The 15,425-nt window shown below is 49.3% G+C and overlaps 1 protein-coding gene across 1 annotated transcript in view; it reads right to left on the bottom strand.

Moving 5' to 3' along the window:
- Positions 1–15,425, bottom strand: part of ANKRD33B (ankyrin repeat domain 33B) — a 90,281-nt gene that overhangs the window by 13,801 nt on the left and 61,055 nt on the right. The window contains exon 3 of the mRNA XM_054488219.2: positions 6,154–6,294. Within this exon, the coding sequence (XP_054344194.1) occupies positions 6,154–6,294 (141 nt within the window). The remainder of the gene's footprint in view (positions 1–6,153; positions 6,295–15,425) is intronic.

The raw sequence follows: 15,425 nt of genomic DNA, 5'->3' as shown, positions 1-15,425 counted from the left end.
TCCTGGGGAAGCAGTTCAACACTTTTTTTTTTTTTTTTTAATTCTTACCCATCTACTGTAAAAGGAAAACAAAACCCACTTTTCTTGGGAGAACTGTAAGCTTAGTAGTAATAGTAGAAGATGAAAATATTCCATAAGTTCTACACTACAACCAAAGCTTAAGAGGGCAGCTCAAAAGCTCCCTAAAAAAGATGTCACTTTTCTTTTTTTTCTTTTGAGACAGAGTCTCACTCTGTTGCCTAGGCTGGAATGCAGTGGCATGATATGGGCTCACTGCAACCTCCGCCTCCTAGGTTCAAGCGATTCTCTTGCCTCAGCCTCCCGAGTAGCTGGGATTACAGGCTTGTGCTACCATCCCCGGCTAAATTTTTTTTGTATTTTCAGTAGAGGCGGGATTTCACCATGTTGGCCAGGCTGGTCTCGAACTCCTGTCCTCAGGTGATCCACCCGCCTCAGCCTCCCACAATGCTGAGATTACAGACGTGAGCCACCATGCCCGGCCAAGATGTCACACTTTTATTTGAGGGAGGAATACAGAACAAGTGAGGAAGAGTACACAGAGGGGAAAATGTCTCTTCTCACTTTGTATATCCTTTCCCTTAAATTATTTATATCAGTGGTTCTCGATGGGAAGCAATTTTTTCCCCAACCTGGGAGACTTTTAGCAACATCTAGAGACATTTTTGGTTGTCACAACTGAGGAGGTGCTACAGTCATCTTGTGGGTAGAGGCCAGGGATGCCACTAGAAATCCTACAATTTGAAAGACAGCCCCCACAACAAAGAATTATCTGGCTCTACATGCCAGTAGTGCTAAAATTAAGAAACCCCTGGCCAGGTGCGGTGGCTCACACCTGTAATCCCAGCACTTTGGGAGGATGAGGCATGCAGATCACAAGGTCAGGAGTTTGAGACCAGCCTGGCCAATATGGAGAAACCTTGTCTCTACTAAAAATACAAACATTAGCTGGTGTGGTGGTGCATGCTTATAGTCCCAGCTACTCAAGAGGCTGAAGCAAGAGAATCGCTTGAACCCAGGAGGCAGAGATTGCAGTCAACCGAGATTGCGCCACTGCACTCCACCCTGGGCGACAGAGTGAGACTCCGTCTTAAAAAAAAAAAAAAAAAAAACAGAACAAAAAAGCAAAAAACAAAAACCCTGAGGTAGGGGCTTACTACCCTCATTAAGAAAGTTTAAGTATCTCATTCACAAGATATTTTTCAAAGGGAAAACAAACCACATTTTTTCATTCACTTAACAGATAACTATTGAACACATAAACTCACCAATAATCATAATAATAACAATAATCACAACCAACACGTCCGAAGGCTTCTCCAAGCCCAGCATGCACCCAAGGGCTGTTCTGTTGTGAACTTGCTCAATCCGCACCCCGCTTTCCTGCGGTGGGTGCTATCATTAGCCTCATTTTATAGAAGAAGAAACTGGGGCCCAGAGAGGTGAGTGACAGGCTGCAGGTGTAGAGATGGGAAGTGGAGAAGACGAATTTGAAACTGGGTCCTGGCTCCTGGACTGTTTCTGTTCAGCTCCCTGCTCTGTACCTCATATAGTACAGGGAGAGACTCACTAGAGGATCCCACAGACAATAATCTGTGGATTGTTCTAGACTGTGATGGGGGATGGGCTTGCAAAGTGCAGAATAGGGGAGGGAGAGTCTCAAATCTAATGCCAAATTTGTATCCAAATAACTGATGGGGAAGAGCAATGTCAGCAGAAAACCCACTGCCCGCAGACTCATCGTTCCAAGAGATGTGCAAGGTGTTTCTGGAATCCTCTAAATGCTGTCACACATGCCTGAAACCCCCAGGAGACCCAGGGAAGAAAGCACGGCAGTCAAATGGAGTGATTAGAGGGCAACTGACCTAAAAAAGGTTTGCAGTTCAAACTAATTCAATGGGAAAGTGCAGTGATGTGACTGACATCATAAATGTTCAGTTGAAAAAGTCAATTACCAAACATCTACGCCCAATTATAACTAGATCCAGAAATAGTAAAAGTGTCTGAAGCTCCCGCCAAACACAAAAGCATCACATAATTACCATTTAATTAGTAGGAACCATTTCTCATTGATGAGGGCAGGCAGGGCTGAAACTCTGTTGAAACTGATATCTCCTTTTTTTAAAATGAAACTATCATCTCTGAATCAAAAGTACAATCGATGGGACTCGTTTTTAATTATGATTTTTTTTATTTCCAAGAAAGTTTTCATCTTTGAAGCCTCTATTCTCATTCACTGAACTTATTTTTCTTATAGCATCTCCTAAGACTAAAGAATCCCCTAAGGTTAAAGCAGAAAGAAAGATAATCTGAAGCAATTGTGAATCCTGTAACTCCAGATTGATCTCGAGAAAAACAACAGACGGGCTCAGACTGGGCGGTGCTGCACACTGGTTAGAATCAAGACTGTCCTGTCATGGGCAACAGGTTATGACAGAAACTTCACAGACCCAAAAAGACTAGGGGCAGGGCGCGGTGGCTCATACCTGTAATCCCAGCACTTTGGGAGGCTAAGGCAGGCAGATCACGGGACGTCAGGAGTTTGAGACCAACCTGGCCAACATGGTGAAACCCCGTCTCTACTAAAAATACAAAAATTAGCTGCGCGTGGTGGCAGCTGCCTGTAATCCTAGCTACTCCGGAGGGTGAGGAAGGAGAATCGCTTGAATCCGGGAGGTGGAGGTTGCAGTGAGCCGAGATTGCACCACTGCACTCCAGCCTGGGCAACAGAGTGAGATTGTCTCAAAAAAAAAAAAAGAAGACTGGGGACAACTAAGAAGAAGACAACTAAATGTGGGAGCCCAGCAGGGGTCCTGGAACAGAAAAGTGACATTAGGGGAAGCACTGATGCCTGGGAAAACTCTGATGCCTGGGAAAACTCTGATGCCACCTTCAGGATAACCAAGACAGGGGTGGTGCTGTGATCTGAATGTTGACGACCCTCCAAAATTCCTATGCTGGAACTTCAGACCCACTGGGATGGTATTAAGAGGTGAGGCCTTTAGGGGGTGATTAGATCATGAGGGCTGTGTCCTCCTGAATCAAACTAGTGCCTTATGAAAGAGGTTTTGAGGGTACCTCGGTGTCCCCTCTGCCATGAGAGGAGACAGTAAGAAGGAATGGGCATCAGCAGACATCGAACCTGCCGGCACCTTGATCTTGGACTTCTCAGCCTCCCCAAGTGTGAGCAATAAATTTCTACAGTTATAAATTACACAGGTGAGGTATTTTGTTATAGCAGCAGAACAACTAAGACAGAGAGGAAATCCACTTCTTCAGGAACTTGCAGCGCCAAGCAGGACTGGCTGAACCCAGTGCCAAAAACAAAAATAAAGAGAAATTAAAATAACAGAATTAAGTAACGGTAAAAGCAGCATCTGAGATGTCAGCTGCTAACTGAATCTAACACGACATGTGCTTGACACGTATTTTCTCATTTAATTCTCAAAATAACCCGATGAGGTTGCACGAAGGATGATCATTGATTCTATTTCAGAGTGAAGAAAAGAGTTAAAGCTATTAGTTGTGTGGGATTTAGCTTAGTAGCTCATTGAAGCTGGACAGCCTTTAGGAGTGTATAAAGTATTGTCATATTTTAGCCTCAGGGAGGTGAGGGAGAAAGAGGTCATTATTCCCATTTCACAGATGGGAACAGGAAAGTGCGTTCTCCAAGATGGCGCAAAAGACAAAGGGGAGCTGATCCAGGTTGATAGCCTGAGAATTTTCCACTCTATGACACATCATAGAAAACGGAAATTGCCACACACATCACCATGCAATACCACATTGCCTCCTAACATTACCACGCAACTCCTCATCACCCACTAGCATTACCGCACAACTCCACATCACCCGCTGTCACCATGCAACTCCACATCACCCGCTGTCACCATGCAACTCCACATCACCCGCTAGCATCACCATGCAACTCCACATCACCTGCTAACGTCACCACGCAACTCCACATCACCCACTAACATTACCACGCAACTCCACATCACCTCCTAATGTCACCACACAACTCCACATCACCTGCTAACGTCACCACGCAACTCCACATCACCTCCTAACGTCACCACGCAACTCCACATCACCCACTAACATTACCACGCAACTCCACATCACCTCCTAATGTCACCACGCAACTCCACATCACCTCCTAATGTCACCACACAACTCCACATCACCTGCTAACGTCACCACGCAACTCCACATCACCTCTTAACGTCACCACGCAACTCCACATCACCTGCTAACGTCACCACGCAACTCCACATCACCCACTAACATTACCACGCCCACATCACCTCCTAACGTCACCACGCAACTCCACATCACCCACTAACATTACCACGCCCACATCACCTCCTAACGTCACCACGCAACTCCACATCACCTGCTAACGTCACCACGCAACTCCACATCACCCACTAACATTACCACGCAACTCCACATCACCTCCTAACGTCACCATGCAACTCCACATCACCTGCTAACGTCACCACGCAACTCCACATCACCTCCTAACGTCACCACGCAACTCCACATCACCCACTAACATTACCACGCAACTCCACATCACCTCCTAATGTTACCACGCAACTCCACATCACCTGCTAACGTCACCAGGCAACTCCACATCACCTCCTAACGTTACCACGCAACTCCACATCACCCCCAACATTACCACGCAACTCCACATCACCTCCTAATGTCACCACGCAACTCCACATCACCTCCTAACGTCACCACGCAACTCCACATCACCCACTAACATTACCACGCAACTCCACATCACCTCCTAATGTCACCACGCAACTCCACATCACCTCCTAACGTCACCACGCAACTCCACATCACCTCCTAACGTCACCACGCAACTCCACATCACCTGCTAACGTCACCACGCAACTCCACATCACCTCCTAATGTCACCACGCAACTCCACATCACCTGCTAACGTCACCACGCAACTCCACATCACCTCCTAACGTCACCACGCAACTCCACATCACCTCCTAATGTCACCACGCAACTCCACATCACCCACTAACATTACCACACAACTCCACATCACCTCCTAATGTCACCACGCAACTCCACATCACCTGCTAACGTCACCACGCAACTCCACATCACCTCCTAACGTCACCACGCAACTCCACATCACCCACTAACATTACCACGCAACTCCACATCACCTCCTAATGTCACCACGCAACTCCACATCACCTGCTAACGTCACCACGCAACTCCACATCACCTCCTAACGTCACCACGCAACTCCACATCACCTAACGTTACCATGCAACTCCACATCACTTCCTAACATTACCACGCAACTCCACATCACCTCCTAACATTACCACGCAACTCCACATCACCTCCTAACATTACCACGCAACTCCACATCACCTCCTAACATTACCACGCAACTCCACATTGCCTCTTAACATTACCATGCAACACCATGTTGCCTCCTAACATTACCATGTAACCCCGGATCACCTCCTAATGTTACCCTGCAACTCCACGTTACCTCCTAATGTTACCATGCAACTCCACATCACCTTCTAACGTTACCATGCAACACGTCCCTCCTAACGTCACCATGCAACTCCACATCACATCCCAACATTAACATGCAACTCTGCATCACCTCGTAATGTTACAATGCAACTCCACATCGCCTCCTAACGTTACTATGCAATGCCACCCACCAGCAAGCAGTGACCTAAGATGGCCTGGGCCGTTCCCACCATCCCTACGCCCACCTTCAACAGCACAGTCTTGCCATTTACAGCCAAGAGATCACCCCTTTCTGAGGAGGAACAGATATGGACAGGGCTTGGGGTGTAGAATGGGTGGGCAGGAGGAAAACAGCAGGTGAGGGAAGGTGCCACCCACTGCAAAGCTCAGCAGGGAGCAGGAAGGGGCGTCCTAAAGGGAACCAATGCTGTGGCTTTTTTAAAAACTCAGATAATTACAGAAGTATATGTCAGTGAAGAAACTATTATTTATTGCAGCAACTAGGCATTGTTTCTATGGGAGTGATTCATCTCAAAACATATTCTGTTAAGGAGCAGCTCTGGTGTCCCAGGGCCCCTGGAAGCTGCATAGGACAGGTGGACATACCTGCTAGCATCAGGGCTCGGATGCAGTCCGTTCGACCCTGCATGGCGGCTTTCATCAGGGCGGTGAACCCGAACGCGTTCCTCCTTTCAAGGTCAAGACCAGGGAAATAGTTCAACAAGTAGTTAGTGATGATAGCGTGCCCTGTAAAGAGAAGTGTACATGTGTATTGGTTCCCACTTCCACAAAATGTGCTGGTTCCAGCCAGGCCTTCCTAGAGAAAGAAAGAAACACCGAGTCAGCCCTGGGCCAGCCGGTCTGATGTGTGAGTTTTTCTTGGACCCCAAGACAGAATTCTCCTGGAGCCCAGGAAACAGAGGAAAGCAGAAGGCACCACCCTGGCTGCAGCACTGCTGTTTTGGGTTCTTGCAGGTCCCCTTCCGCAAAGCACTCGAGGGAGGAGCTGTCCCATCACACTATTGGGGGTGGATGTGGGGGACAGGGACACTGCGGGCAGGTAGGGAGCACAGCCTCAGACAGCCAATGCGGGCAGGAAGCCTCAACTCCCAGCAGGAGACGCCCGTGCAAACAGACGCAAAGCTGCAAATGAGCTTCAGAACCACTTCCAAGTGCTCCAGAGCTGCAGGGAGGAAAAAGTCATCATCATAGCAATAGGACAGTGCCAATTCACGCTGGCACCCTCTGTTCCCACCCAGAAGCAGGAGTCTCTCTCTCCACCCGTACCCGCCACCCCCCTCCCCCCGTCGCAGTGTGTATGTGTGTGTGTGTGTGTGTCTCTCTCTCTCTCTCTCTCTAACTACCTACCTACCCCCACACACATCCCACAGAGTGTTGCAGGCAAGGCCCTCAGCTATAAAGCAAAGTAGGTAAGGAGATTTCTCAGAGAACACAGATTTCTCCCCTTTCTCACCTTGCACCTCCAAAAAGGATCTAACTTTCTGCTCATTCCCAGGCACGCCCATGGTGCTCTCAGTTAATGGTGAATAAGGAGAACATCACAGCAACAGTCCTGTTTCCAGGATTCTCCCATGGAAAACCAAAATGGAGTGGAAGAGCATCCTCTTGGGTCAACTGTCCACGCCACCTGATGCCAGCTAGCCCATAAGTCCTTGTGTGAGTACACCTCCCCCTCCCCCACTTCAGTGCCTTGGAGCAGGGTCCATCCCAGCCTTGGTACAGTGGACACAGGGGGCCGCATGACTCTTGGTTGTGGGGACTGCCCTGTGCACTGCAGGACGCTGGGCAGATCCCTGGTCTCTACCCGTTAGATGCCAGTAGCAACCACCCCCACTCTCGCACAGGTTGTGACAACCAAAACTGTGTCCAGACACCGCCAAACTGCCATTGGTGGAGCAAGAACACCCCAGGTGAGAACCACTGTCCCCGAAGCTCAGACTTCACTCCTTCATGGCCACCAGGTGGAAAGAGCTTCCTTCCTCTCTCCCTCCACTGCACCCTCCCCTTAGCTGCCACCTCCATCCAGGCCCCTGCTGATGACGTCTGAAACCCTCCCCTTAGCTGCCACCTCCATCCAGGCCCCTGCTGATGACGTCTGAAACCCTTGGGAATATGAGCAATCTGCCCGAGTCTCTCCTCCTGAACCCCAGGGGAGGAGGTGCTGGATACCCAGTTCCCATCCTTTTTGTTTATTTGAGAGATGGAGTCTCTCTTTGTCACAATCATAGCTCACTGTAGTGTGGATCTCCTGGGCTCAAGAGATCCTCCCTCAGCCTCCCAAGTAGCTGGGCTCCCGGGCAAGCATCATCATGCCCAGCTAATTAAAACAATTTTTTTTGTGTGTAGAGATGGGATCTCCCAACGTTGCCAAGGCTGGTCTGAAACTCCTGCATTCAAGCAGTTCTCCTGCCTCAGCCTCCCAAAGTGCTGGGATTCCAGGCGTGAGCCACTGTGCCTGGCTACAGTCCCCATTCTTATGCACCAATGATGCAGTGCACAGAAATCCCCACTTATTCATTCCAACTCAAGCATGTTCCTTTCAGCCCCCACTGTGGCAGCTGCAGGGGCCTCGTGGATATTTCTATGCACTCTCTCCTTAACTTGGCATCACCTCCCCCCAGGAATCCCTGAATCATGGAGAAGCCGGGCCCTGGGCCCAGAATCCCCACAGGCATCTGGTTTGCACAGAAACTTCCAATGGGTGGCACTGCCTGAGATTTGGGATGGGAGAGAGGTGGTAAGGACATTACTCTGGGGTCGGGCAGGCATGAGACCTGAGGTGCCTCCCCAGCCCAGCCCGCCTCTGCAGACAGAATACTACGTGAGCATGAGGCTGCAGCAGCTTCCAGGATTCCCTGCTGCAGCTGAGATCTCCAGTAGGCAGGGCTGGGCACCCTTGGCCTCTGCTCTCCCAGAGCCCCTTCAGTTCAGCAAATCCAATATGAAACCCTCTGATATATCAAGTGGCTTCTGTCTCCCCAGCCATACCCTGAGGGATAGTACTGCCGGGGCTGGAACCCAGTTTCCTCCTTTGAGGGCCACTCCAGGCTGCTGCCCCACCAGTATGAAATCCTGTGGGTTTGCTCTTCATCAATCCAAGCAAAGAAGGAACAGTCAACCAAAATCAGGGGTGAACTCTGCTGAGGAGCAAGCTTGCCATTGACTTCAGCCCATCTCCTGAGCTCTCCACAAATGTGAAAAGGGGAACCACGTATTTTTTTGAAAAGGAAGCCCTGATGAGTCTAACAGTGTTCAGGTTATAAGCGGGAAACAAAGGGTACGATCCCCTCGCTGCGTGACTCACAGTCAGTCACTGGTGCTTTTTTGACTCATTTACACCACACTGCCCTCCCTCGTCCTTTACTATGTGCGGGGAGGGGCTAAGGCCAGCTGTCAGGTACCCAGAACTGCTGAATTACTCTCAACTGGGCGGTGTGGGAAGGTGAGCGAATCCTTTGATCTCAGTTTGGTTTATGGTCCAGTTAAATGCTTGGCGACACCTGTCAGTTAGATTTAGCCAGGGGCATAGTAAAACGAATTGCAATTCATTTGGAGCCATTTCTTTAAACTGTGAAATAGCACGTCCGTCACAATCTTCTGCAGGATGTTCCTTTGCACTGATATATCCTCAGCACTTTGAACAGGTGGAAAGAGGAAAAATTGAAAGTCTACAGAGCAAACCGCCCATTATACAGATCTGTTCTGCATATTATGTTGAGTCCAGAAAAACCAACATGCAGCCAACTTTTTCTGACTACAGGCCTGAGCTTTCGATGATCCAAGAAATCACGCCCTGCTTCCCACGGGTTTTCCCAGGATGGCAGAATAATACTTCTCATCACACAGATGACCCCATTCAATGGAAATCAAAGGTGGACCCAATACTTCTAAGAATGTATAAGTTTTAACCTTTCTTCTTTAAAAACCATGATAAGTAACCAAAGGGAGCTTTCCTTTTCTTTACATATATGAGACACACAGCCTTCCTTGCACGAGGGAACCCAAACACACGCCATATTGAAATCTAGTTTGAGGCCAGGTGCAGTGGCTCACTCCTGTAATTCCAGCACTTTGGGAGGCCAAGGCAGGCAGATCACTTGAGGCCAGGAGTTCGAGACCGGCCTGGGCAACATAGTGAAACCCTGTCTCTACTAAAAATACAAAAATTAGCTGGGTGTGCTGGTGCTTGCCTATATTCTCAGCTACTCAGGAGGTTGAGGCAGGAGAATTGCTTGAACCCAGGAGGTGGAGGTTGCAGTGAGCTGAGATCACGCCACTGAACTCCAGCCTGGACGACAGAGTGAGACCCTGTCTCAAAAAAAAAAAAAAAAAAAAAAAAAAAAAAAAATCTAGTTTGAGCCCAGTCCAACTTGGACATTATGGAATCGGACTTGGTTCCTGAAATCCTCAGAGAAGCTCTTTTAAAGGGTAGGTTCACCTAGAGAACCCCAGAACACCCACTCTCCCCCAATAAGGCCTACCCTGCTTAAGAGAGGGTCACAAGTGACCCAGGGAGGAAGTGAATTTGAATGAAATCGCATCACTGGAACACAGTGTAGACAGTGAGCTCAGTACTGAAGAGAGCTGGCTCTGAGAACAGCCAGGTTCGAGGCCCAGGCCTGCCACTCAGAATCTGGGTGGCTTTTGGAAGTCAGCTTTTCCATATCTGTACAATGAGGGATAATATCAACCTCCCATTTGTGAAAATTACGGGAGACAATATGTGTAAAAGGTGCCCAGCAGAATAGAAAAATCTGGAAGAAAAATTCTGAATAATCCAGGCAGGCACTCCACTGTCAAGGGGCTAGAACGTGTTCCCCTCTCCTTAACCCGCGGGCTGTGTGCACTGACTCCCCGTGAAAGACTATTACACGGAAATGGGGGAGGAGGGAGAGAACCGCCCTGTGGAGAAACCTGCTAACATGACCTCAGCCAGGTGACAAAGGCCAATATCATCAGCGATGTGTCAGGTTGGTAGCGTGTCTCCTGATACCATGTGCTGAGAACGGCCCTTTATCGGGGGTCTTCCTCCAAAAACTCATAACTCCAGTCTCATCACAAGAAAAGCATCAGACACATCCAAATTAAGGAATATTCTGCAACGTACCCGACCAGTCCTCCTCAAAACTGTCAAAGTCATGAAAAACAAGACAAGTCTGAGAAGCTCACAGCCAAGAGGAGCCTGAGGCGCCTGAGTGCTAAACGCCACATGCGATCCTGCAACAGAAAAAGGAAATCCGGGAACCGCTGAGGAAATCTGAATAAAGAATGGACTTCAGTTAATAATGGTGCATTGACACGGGTCCATTCATTGTGTCCAATGCATCATGGACATCAGATCTTAACAACAGAGGGAACCGGTGTGAGGCACGCAGGCATTCTCTGTACAATGTTTGTGGTTTCTCTGTAAGCATAAACTATTCTCAAATCAAAAGTTTATTTTAAAAAAAGAGGAGATAGGCCTGGCGCGGTGGCGCACGCCTGTAATCCCAGCACTCTGGGAGGCCGAGATGGGTGGATCACGTGGCAAAGAGATCAAACCATCCTGGCCAACATGGTGAAACCTCATCTCTACCAAAAATACAAAAATTAGCTGGGCATGGTGGCGTGCACCTGTAGTCCCAGTTACTCCAGAGGCTGAGGCAGGAGAATCACTTGAATCCAGGAGGTGGAGGTTGCGGTGAGCCAAGATCGCACCACTGCACTCCAGCCTGGTGACAGAGCAAGATGCCATCTCAAAAAAAAAAAAAAAAGAGGAGAACTGGCTGGGCATGGTGGCTCACGCCTGTAATCCTAGCACTTTGGGAAGCCGAGGGGGGCGGATCACCTGAGGTCAGGAGTTCAAGACCAGACTGGCCAACATGGGGAAACTCCATCTCTACTAAAAATACAAAAATTAGCTGGGAGTGGTGGCGGGTGCCTGTAATCCCAGCTACTCGGGAGGCTGAGGCAGGAGAATCACTTGAACCCAGGAGGTGGAGGTTGCAGTGAGCAGAGATCATGCCACTGTACTCCAGCCTGGGCAACAGAGCAAGACGCTGTCTCAAAATAAATACATAAATAAAAATAAAAATAAAAAAGGGGAAACTAGCACAAAGCCGTTCAAAACGAATGCAAGGTCGGGACGATGATTCACAGCTGGCTGTGCAGCCTGGTGTGGGGCCTTCTCCACCCTGGACCTGAGGCTCTCCCAGCGGTGGGGAGCTCACCAGGAGGCCACCAGAGCATTCAGGAGGCAGAGATGGAGCCCAGCCCCCAACCCCAGGCAGAAGGAGGGAGAGGAGTGCTTAATTCAGAGAGCTCCTAAATGAGTGGATGGACAGGTCTGTGGTATGCAAAAGAGGAAAGCTGGAAATGACGCCTGGCCCCGCCGCACCCCTGGTTCCGCTGTGCATGGATGCCAAGGCGCCTTTGTTGGGAGACACAGAGAGGTGGACACCCATGCCACTGGGCCTGACCGGCCTCTCAGCCTGGCCCAACAGTGCTCCTGTGCTTCCCGTTTGACTCTTCCCCAGGCCCCATGGGGAAAATGTTAAACTTTTCACATGGAAGTCACCGACCTCACGCAAACCCCTCTCCTGTATGACTCGTCTTCAAGTTCACAGAGGGAACCGAAACCACCAGAAGGGAAGTCCCTCGGCTTTCCCCCATCGCCCCCCATGCTGCCAACATTCATGGGCCTCCGAGAAAGAAAAGTGAAATCCTGAGCCCTCCAACGGACTGAACTGACCCCCTCCTGGCCAAGGGGACCCCAGAGAACCCTTGAAAACTGAGTCCTGTCTATGACAGGATGGAAGGGTGATATGCCTCGTTATACCCATTCCTTGCTAACTGTGAGGCTTTCTTTCCTAAGTCTAAATAGAAACCAGCCCGTTCTAAAGACTCCTCCACTGATATAAACCAACTGCCTGATGCTGCCCCACCCTTCTGCAATTTGAACGAAACAACCGACCAGCATTCCGTCCTCATGAGAGACACTGGCCATGGCTTTGGAGTGGGTCCAGCAGGTCCACAGAGGACACGCAGTGAGGGTTTTCATGTCCTCTGCTTCACCTTTTGAGGTCAGGGCCTGAAAACTCCACCCTCAGATCATGCTAACGCTGTCACTTTTTGAACACAGGTCCCAGGGAGAGGCACGGAGCTCGATTGCACACGTGTGTGTTTCTCCTCTCATTGATATTCAATGCTTCTCCCATAGCTTACGGAATATGTGTATTGTGTATTGAGCCACCTCGTTCAGCATGCGTTGTTCTTCTGTCTTGTTCTTCTGCCCCTGGAAGGGTCTGTTTCTGGCTTCTGGCCGGAGGCTCTGCTTCCCTGCCACAATGGCCACCCTGCAGGCTGCAACCTTTTATGAGAAGAAAGTCCTTCTTTCCAAGTTTATGAACCTAGTCAGTCCTCAGTTCACATTTCCTATTGAAAACACAGGGGATTCTCCTCTTGCTGAAAGAGGCTTATCCCTGCTCCTCCCCTCCTGTGCTTGACAGCCACTCCCTGCCCACTGCTGTGGAATATTTATCAGATCCCTCCTGTTTCTCATCAACCTCTCCTTCCTTGCAGACCCACTTCCCTCAGAATGCTGTTGGGGCTCAGAAAGCAATACCCCACAGTGAAGGCCTCAGAAGCAAAGGTTTCTCTCTGCCCTCCTGCCCTCTCGTCTCTCAGTCCCTTCTTCCCTGAGGCCAGCCATCCAAACTGGAATCCCTTCCCCAAGGCGGATCTTTGAAACCAGAACCCCTTTTCCCTAAAGCCAGCCATAAAACCTAAAAATACTGCTCTAATATAGAAATTATCTGACTTGCCAAGTCTGACTGTAGGTCATAAGACCCCTGTTCCAGGGAGGGTCATTCCCAGAAGGAAGGAGTGCTGCTCAGAGAAACCTGGAAGAATCGAGGAGACAGGCAGGCCTGTGGGGTTTCCCCACTCAGTCTATTAGCATTATATTTCTTCTTTTTTTTTTTTTTTTTTTTTTTTGAGACACAGTCTCACTCTGTCACCCAGGCTGGAGTGCAGTGGCGCAATCTCGGCTCACTGCAACCTCTGCCTCCTGGGTTCAAGCCCTTCTCCTGCCTCAGCCTCCCAACGTGCTAGGATTATAGGCATGAGCCACTGCGCCTGGCCTGTCCAACTATATTTCTACATAACTGTCCACACATTGTTGAACCTAAGCAGAAAAATGGAAAATTCCTCCTGTATTTTTGCTCATTCTGAAGGCTCCCATGTACGCATGTTTTTTGTATGCCTCTTCTCTCATTCACCTGCCTTTTGCAAGTTGATTTCAGTGAAACTTCAGAAGGCCCTTAGTTCCTACAATGCACTAATGGCCTGTATTCTTCACACTGCCCTCTGTTGAGTGACTTCCCAGTTCTCTGTCTAGTGGAACCTTGGCCGATGGGATGTTTGCAGTCATGATGGAAGCAGAAGGTTGAAATTTACTTATCCAGACTTACATGCATGTTTGTGCCTCAGCTGTCTCCCCAGGAAGAACATGCCCAGGCTGGCTCACTGCTCCCAGGAAGAGGATGAGTAATGCATGCAGCAGAGCTGCCCCAGCCGAAGTGCCCAAGAACAGGTCCCCGACTTGCCCACAGACTTGAGCAAGGAGAGTTTAGATCAACGGATCCCCAGCCCGTCCACAGATGCATAAGCAATAAAAACATCCCAGAGCATGGGAGTTGTTTGTTACACAGCAATAACTAGCTGACATGCATGCTCAAGGGTCTCTCATCTTAAAAGCATATGTGACTCACAGCAATCCCTGTGGGCCTGACTTCATGTTCCCGCCACCCTCCATCAACCATTCAACTCCGCTTCAGTCCACTTCCAGACCTATCTACTCTCACTCTTGCTACCGACACTCTCTGACTTTGCTGAAACCACCCCCAGCAGTCCCCAGTGACCTTCTTACAATGAGACTCAATGGTGATTTGTCCGTTCTCATCACACTCAACATCTCCCCAGCATTTCCCACTCACTCCTCTCTTTCATCCTTTCTGAAACACACTCTTTCCATGGACATGCAGATGCTCACCCTTCTGATTTTCCGCCTTCTCAACGTTCTGAGCTCCTGTTCTCTCCTTCCTGAAATGCTGCTGTTTCTCAGCTACCTGCTAAGCCCCCTCCTCATCTCATACACTCTCCTTTGGTGATCCTATACACTCCTGTGGATCCACGTTTCAGCTCTAAAGCTTCCACATCAACTCTCTCCAGTTCTATCTCTTTTCTTCAGTTTTTTACCTGAGTATCTGTCTACTGAGTATTTCATCATGGGTATCCTACAAACTCAAGGCATCAAACCCAAAACATCTTTCCTCCAAAGCTGCTCCTCTCCCACATCCGTTATTCAGTGATGAACACCACCAGTCACCCCATCACCCAAGCCAGACGGCTGGACTCAGTCTCAAGCCCTCCACATCCTCCCTCACCCAAGCAATCAGCACATTCTGCCAACTGCACCTCTGACATCACTTGAGCCCAGGAGTTTGAGACCAGCATGGGCAGCATGGCAAGACCTCATCTCTACAAAAAAAATTTAAAATTTCCTAAAGCTGTCCTTGTTTCTCCATCCCTGACCTGGGCTACTACATCCCCATAGGGCCACAGCTCCTGTCCTGACTAGCCTCCTTGGTCCCACTTCTGCCCCCATTCATTCTCCGCACCAGCAGCACGGTGACACCAACAGGGGCCTCTGACCATCCCCACTACTCATCCGAAACTCTTCATGGGCTCTGCTCTTTAGATGAGGTCTCAACTCTTCAATGAGCTGGTTTTTACCTCTTCACCCTCAGCTCTCACCGCCAATGCCCTCCCAATCCACTTCTGGTCACATAGCCAGCTCTCCGTGTAATTCACCCACG

This window comes from Pongo pygmaeus, chromosome 4 (assembly GCF_028885625.2).
Source record: "Pongo pygmaeus isolate AG05252 chromosome 4, NHGRI_mPonPyg2-v2.0_pri, whole genome shotgun sequence".
Lineage (NCBI taxonomy): Eukaryota > Metazoa > Chordata > Mammalia > Primates > Hominidae > Pongo > Pongo pygmaeus.
The sequence above is the reverse complement of the archived record's forward strand: the minus strand, read 5'-3'. Positions and strand labels throughout refer to the sequence as shown.